At 41.7% G+C, this 6,481-nt stretch overlaps 3 protein-coding genes across 5 annotated transcripts in view; all 3 read right to left on the bottom strand.

The window, feature by feature from the left end:
- The window catches only part of LOC109542767 (MFS-type transporter SLC18B1), a 4,986-nt gene extending 4,205 nt beyond the window's left edge, over positions 1 to 781 (bottom strand). The window contains exon 1 of one of the 3 annotated variants that reach the window (XM_048662440.1): positions 605 to 781. The gene's annotated coding sequence lies outside the window, so the exon portion shown is untranslated. Of the gene's footprint in view, positions 1 to 467 lie in introns of all 3 variants that reach the window. The other 2 variants (XM_019912138.2, XM_048662438.1) reach the window with 2 other exon arrangements.
- The window catches only part of LOC109542730 (guanylate cyclase 2D), a gene marked incomplete at its 3' end in the record, with an annotated part of 99,595 nt that overhangs the window by 47,663 nt on the left and 45,451 nt on the right, over positions 1 to 6,481 (bottom strand).
- The window catches only part of LOC109542769 (MFS-type transporter SLC18B1), a 41,255-nt gene continuing 35,675 nt past the window's right edge, over positions 902 to 6,481 (bottom strand). Inside the window, exons 3-11 of the mRNA XM_019912139.2 lie at positions 5,395 to 5,602; positions 5,264 to 5,337; positions 5,060 to 5,207; positions 2,110 to 2,178; positions 1,954 to 2,044; positions 1,747 to 1,886; positions 1,502 to 1,695; positions 1,354 to 1,449; positions 902 to 1,301 (exon numbers count right to left, since the gene is read on the bottom strand). Coding sequence (XP_019767698.2) covers positions 992 to 1,301; positions 1,354 to 1,449; positions 1,502 to 1,695; positions 1,747 to 1,886; positions 1,954 to 2,044; positions 2,110 to 2,178; positions 5,060 to 5,207; positions 5,264 to 5,337; positions 5,395 to 5,602 — 1,330 coding nt within the window. The 3' untranslated portion in view covers positions 902 to 991. The remainder of the gene's footprint in view (positions 1,302 to 1,353; positions 1,450 to 1,501; positions 1,696 to 1,746; positions 1,887 to 1,953; positions 2,045 to 2,109; positions 2,179 to 5,059; positions 5,208 to 5,263; positions 5,338 to 5,394; positions 5,603 to 6,481) is intronic.

The raw sequence follows: 6,481 nt of genomic DNA, 5'->3' as shown, positions 1-6,481 counted from the left end.
AAGAGGGAAAAATGGCAGGCCTGTACTTGTTGGGGTTGCTGGCCTGCGCTGTCCCTCTGGCTTCCCTCCAACCTCCCCAACCTCTACTTGTGCTTACCGAAACCTGCTACCAACCCCTCAACATGACGTACCTGGCCAAAGGGCTGGAGGGCTTCAATGTGAGTGTGTTCGGACCGGATGGTAAGTGCATTTTTCATTTCAAACAGCCCTCAGCTTTATTGCAGGCATTCATCTTTTGCGGTTTTCCTGCGAGCTCACGCCCATAAATCCATGGAAATTGAATGTTTCGCCGCGTCAAATAGGCAACAGCTCAAGAGCAGTCCATTAGAGTTTTTCATATGTTAGTACCATGTACATTCCAGGAATATACAGTACAGGAATATGCATGTACATCACATGAATGTTCCAGGTATATTCTGGGAATATCATTTTGCTATGTGGGATATACCTACATATCGTAGACCTACCTAGACTTTTCTACAATACACAGCAAAACTACTACACTCTTTCGCTTCCACCTTGACTATCTTCGAAGCTTTATGGGTGGTTCGTTTGCTCATTTAGACACTATTAATAAAAACTCGTCCACTCTAGTGAAACTTACCGATATATGAACAATCTTCGACCTTAAGAATCTGTCACAATTACACTGTTATCTTACTATCTTCAGAACAAATATCGACGATAACACACATTCCCGTCGTAGTCGCTCAAATGGTTGGCTCCCAAATGATAATTTGTTGTTGTTAACCGGGCAGACTGTTTGCTTTGGTTAAAGACTGATTAAAGAGATCAAACTACAGTGTACATGCGTTGATATGCGCCAACCTGTTCGTTATCAATCGAGAGGCCTCGAACTTTTGAAAATTTGTATGGACGAAACGCAATTTACTGACAACTGAACTCTTCAGCATCTTTATTAGAGTGCGCTTTTTAAACAACTTTGTAACAATTGCACGCCTTGGCACAGTTAAGCAGTCCATTGGTCCCCCTAGAATCTAACACACGAAATATTATCCTTCTGGCCGCACTTTTCTGCGCTTCCGCCAGCTTCACTGTCCGTTCCGTGGATCGCTTTGTCAGCTTTCGAGTTCAGCGCATTCAGCTTGAAGTAGACCAGAGCAATTATGGCGAGCAGAAAGTTGAGAAGCGCCAGCACAGTGGCGGTGACGGAAAAGTTGAAGTTGTCCATCAAAGTGCCGCCTAAAATCGGCCCGATAACTTCGCCCAGGGAGTAGACGGATCCCCACAGCCCCGAGATCATGCCATGCGTGCCCAGGTTTTCCGCAAAGCCTCTATTCCTGGAAAAATATCGGGTTGCATGCTAGGAAAACTCTGCTGTTTTTCACTTACACGGCACTGTCCAGCATGAATTGGTATGTGGGGATAACGGTCATGGCTGTGGACACTCCAAGACCCCCCAGAGCCACTGCTTTGAGCCAGACTGAGCTGCAAATGCTGCCATTAGCTGCAGGAGGTTGAGCAGAACTGCAGGACTTACTCTTGCAAGAAGGTCAGCAATGGCGAGGGCCCGAGAAGCAGCAGCACGAGCGCAGATCCAAACAGCCCAGTGGTCATAAGCCAGCTGTAGTGCTTGATCCTATCCGAGAGCCAGCCCCAGAGGGGGCTGCACAGCCCGTAGGTGGCCGAGCTGAGTAGAAACAGCAGCCCCACTTGACTGGGGGATAACCCAAACTGCAAACACACGTTCAGATTGGAAGTGATGCCACTTAAAGACTGGCCTACGCTTTTTCTCATGTGAGGCTCTAGAGTGGGGTCCAAGAAGGACCCGGACATGGCAGCAAGAGTGGTAATCATGCAAGTGATCAGCACTGGTGGTAGACGGATCAAACTGAGCATGGTTCCACTGGGTTTGAATTCGTTTCCTAGAAAGATTTGCCCGTTTGGTTGGAAGCAGAGCGTCGAGGAGAGTTAGTTGCATCTGGGACTTACTCTGAGGCTTCCGTAGGATAAACACGTTCACCACAGCAACGAATAGCGCAATGCCTCCGCAGACAAAGAAGGGCAGCCCAAAGCCTCCAACCTTCCTAGAAGAAATGCCACGCGATTAGTAGCACAGGCGCCTGGGGCCCGTTTGGGAGAAATTACCCCGTAAAGAAGTCCCCCGATCCCCGGGCCAGCGCTCAGTCCCAGCCCTACGCAGGTTTCCAACAGCCCCTAAAGCAATCAATACACATTTCCCATAAATCAAATTAATTCCTGGGCTTCAGTCATTTATTGTCTGTATTTATCAATCAAAATACGTTTCGGCGTATTTTTCCACCATCATCAGTTTTTATGTGTAGCGTTGTTGCCAAATTTCCAAAAATGTGTGGGAAAAAGTTTCGATTTCGAGTCTTCAACAATTTTCTAGGATTTTTTAAACTTTACGACAAAATTCCGCGATTCTCTATGCAGGCCTGAAATTGGCATTTATTTTCTGAAAAACTAGTAACCTCGCATTATCACCTTTGCGTGTCTTCGGTAGCGCACACTGCGTTCTATTAGTGAAAAACGTTCCGACTCTGAACCATCTTCAGGAAAATTTGAGGAATTTTTGCACAGTTTGTAAGCCGCAGTTTGGCAGTTATTTTGGCGGAAACCCGGTAAACTAGGGAGCGACTTTTGTATGTATGATTTGTATATTGTTCAAGATAGTCTGTTTTATAAATAGGAAAGTTTAGATTTCCAGTCATTAACAGGCCACTTTCCAGGATTTTTCAAATTTTACCAATTTTTCAAATTGAGGTTCTCAACTCTCGGATTTTCTCAGAAACTAGTCAAGTGATAGTCAAGTTTCCATGTATTGTGTAGCACAAACTGTATTCTATAAGTGGAAAAAGTTTCGATTTGGGAGCGTAATCAGGAAAATTTCGGCAATATTTTCGCATAAACGAATCAACAAACGATTCACATTTTTGGGTGCATTTTTAAAATAAAAGTGCGTTCTATCTGTTTAGATTTTGACTCATCTTCAGGGAGTTTTCATGATTTTTTTGTGTTTTTTGTTCTGTTTATGCAAAAGTTTAGCATTGACTTTTGCACAAAATGCTTATGGTTTAGTGCGTTTGGACCTAATTTACAATTCAACTCAAATATTTCTTATATGGGGTTTTTAGGCCTTTCAAAAACTGTTAAACTATAGAAATTTGTGTAGAAAATGAGTGACCTCGTCCAAAGGCGCGTTCTCTTAAAAAATTCATAACGTCGAACCGAAAGCAAGTGGCTACTTGAAATTTACACAGTCCAGAGAAGACATTTGAGTCTGCACGTTCTGAAAATTTTATTAAAATCACTCAACTTTCTGATTTTTACGAACTTGCAAAAAATTGTGCAGAAAATGAACGTTTTCGCCCAAAAACGGGTTCTCTTTAGAAATTCATAACTTCGAACCGAAAGCAAGTGGCTACTTGAAATTTTTACAGTCCAGAGAAGACATTTGCGTCTGCACGTTTTGAAAATTTCATTTAAATCCCCCAACATTCTGATTTTTACGAACTTGGAAATATTTGTGTAGAAAATGAGCGACTTCGTCCAAAGGCGCGTTCTCTTGAAAAATTCATAACTTAGAACCGAAAGCAAGTGGCGCCTTGAAGTTTACACAGTCCAGAGAAGACATTTGAGTCTGCACGTTCTGAAAATTTGATTAAAATCGCCCAACTTTCTGTTTTTTACGAACTTGCAAAAAATTGTGCAGAAAATGAGCGTTTTCGCCCAAATGACCGTTCTCTTGAAAAATTCACAACTTCGAACCGAGAGCAAGTAGCTACTTGAAATTTACACAGTCCGGAGAAGACATTTGAGTCTCCACGTTCTGAAAATTTGATTAAAATCGCCCAACTGTCTGATTTTTACGAACTTGCAAAAAATTGTGCAGAAAATGAGCGTTTCTGCCCAAAAACGGGTTATCTTTAAAAATTCATAACTTCGAACCAAAAGCAAGTGGCTACTTGAAATGTTTACAGTCCAGAAAAGACATTTGCGTCTGCACGTTCTGAAAATTTCATTTAAATCCCCCAACATTCTGATTTTTACGAACTTGGAAATATTTGTGTAGAAAATAAGCGACTTCGTCCAAAGGCGCGTTCTCTTGAAAAATTCATAACTTCGAACCGAAAGCAAGTGGCTACTTGAAATTTACACAATCCAGAGAAGATATTTGAGTCTGCACGTTATGAAAATTTCATTGAAATTGCCCAACTTTCTGATTTTTACGAACTTGCAAAATATTGTGCAGAAATGAGCGTTTTCGCCCAAAAACGGGTTCTCTTTAAAAATTCATAACTTAGAACCGAAAGCAAGTGGCTACTTGAAATTTACACAGTCCAGAGAAGACATTTGAGTCTGCACGTTCTAAAAATTTGATTAAAATCGCCCAACTTTCTGATTTTTACGAACTTGCAAAAAATTGTGCAGAAAATGAGCGTTTTCGCCCAAAAACTGGTTCTCTTTAAAAATTCATAACTTCGAACCGAGAGCAAGTAGCTACTTGAAATTTACACAGTCCGGAGAAGACATTTGAGTCTGCACGTTCTGAAAATTTGATTAAAATCGCCCAACTTTCTGATTTTTACGAACTTGCAAAAAATTGTGCAGAAAATGAGCGTTTTCGCCCAAAAACGGGTTCTCTTTAAAAATTCATAACTTCGAAGCAAAAGCAAGTGGCCACTTGACATTTTTACGGTCCAGAGAAGACATTTGCGTCTGCACGTTCTGAAAATTTCATTCAAATCCCCCAACATTCTAATTTTCACGAACTTGGAAATATTTGTGTCGAAAATGAGCGACCTCGTCCAAAGGCGCGTTCTCTTAAAAAATTAATAACTTCGAACCGAAAGCAAGTGGCTATTTGAAATTTACACAGTACATAGAAGACATTTGAGTCTGTACGCTCTGAAAATTTAATTAAAATCACCCAACTTTCTGATTTTTCAGGAGGCAATAAATGACTGAAACCCAGGAATGAATTTGATTTGGAATTGAAACACAGTCAGGAAAGTATATACAAATTTCCCATAAAGTTCTAGGCATTTTCAGGGCAAAGCCCTCTTATACTCACACGAACAGTTCCAATGTTATCCGGGAAAATGTCCACCACCAACACGTAGGCAGCTACCGAATGGGCGCTCGCCCCCAACGCCTCCACTATTCTGATGGTAAACGAGGCTGCGACGAAGATCTCGAAGGTGTTCAGTCGGTCTATGAAGCTGCGAATGCCCGTAAATCTTTTGGCTCTCCCTTTTTTGGCATCTTGAGAACTTACCCGAACATTACGTTGGAGATGCCGGCTACAAAAGCGCCGAAAACAAACATGGGTTTGGCTCCAATTTTCGGAAGCTGGAAGATGAAAAAAAGTAGCTCCTAAGCGGGTTTCGAGTGGCCCTCCAAAGTTACCTGCATGCCGAATATGGGAGACGACACGAACACCACCAGCGCATAGACAGCGAAAATTAGCCCCGATATAGAGGCTGAGACGCCTTTTCGGGCGCTTTCAGCCGGGAAGAATGGAGAAATGATGGACAGGGCGCAGACACTGAGAAAGTCGCCGATGGCCAGCATGAGGAGCGACAGTTTCTGGTTGGTCTCTAATTTGGCCTTTTTCCTGCCAAATTCACCTCGGTTACTTCTGGTAAGTTAAAGGGTAGTTCAATTGGTTCAAGCCACCGGTTTTATAGAAGCAATCTGAGGTTCCAAATTAACCCATTAAATACAACCGCCGGAATTTTGCATAAATTAATTCATTACTAACAATGGGCTGTTGAATCTACCATTGAAGGTCAGTTTGATGCGTTTATTTTGCGAGGAAATTTCCTCCTTTCCAGTGCGATGCACATTGATTTCGAAGAGAAGAAACACCTTCATTTGCTCGTTAATCATCCGGTTAGGGAATCCACCAGTTCCAGCAGGAGAACAACAACTATTATTGTACCACAAGAATGAAAACAACAGATTGTGTTTACGACTAATTTGCGAAAATTTCCGTGCAAAATTGCGAGAAGAAAAGTGAATTTAAGTCAATTTTTCTTGGTTTGGAGGTCGATCTTGTTTTATTATTCAGGTTTAATGGCCACCAAACCCTGAAATGCGCTTCCTGCCAGTCTGTCGATACCAGTTCAGTAAAAACACGTTTGTTTCAGGAAAACCATTTTAACGACATCTTAACAACCTAATTAAGGAGCAGAGTGGTAGCTACTATCGCACTTCCCACAGAGGTTTATCAGTTCATTCAATGTGAAACGTAATAACAATACTTATTCAGGGCAAGTGAATTTCAGTAGTTCTCGATATTTAAACTTGAACTTGACCGCAAGAAACCTGCTGAATGAAGGCCTGCAGGGGAAGCTTGAGTAATGTTTCTGGTGGTTTTCAAGATGCATGAACACACTATCACTATTTTTTTACAAACTTCTTCTTGGGTATTTCGCCTCAAAAATTTTTCGCATTCGCAGGGAATTTTATAAATTACATTTTTTGTATTTTC

The sequence above is a fragment of the Dendroctonus ponderosae genome, unplaced genomic scaffold (assembly GCF_020466585.1).
Source record: "Dendroctonus ponderosae isolate FM_Combo_2020 unplaced genomic scaffold, Dpon_F_20191213v2 Dpon_F_20191213_11, whole genome shotgun sequence".
Classification (NCBI taxonomy): Eukaryota; Metazoa; Arthropoda; class Insecta; order Coleoptera; family Curculionidae; genus Dendroctonus; species Dendroctonus ponderosae.
The sequence above is the reverse complement of the archived record's forward strand: the minus strand, read 5'-3'. Positions and strand labels throughout refer to the sequence as shown.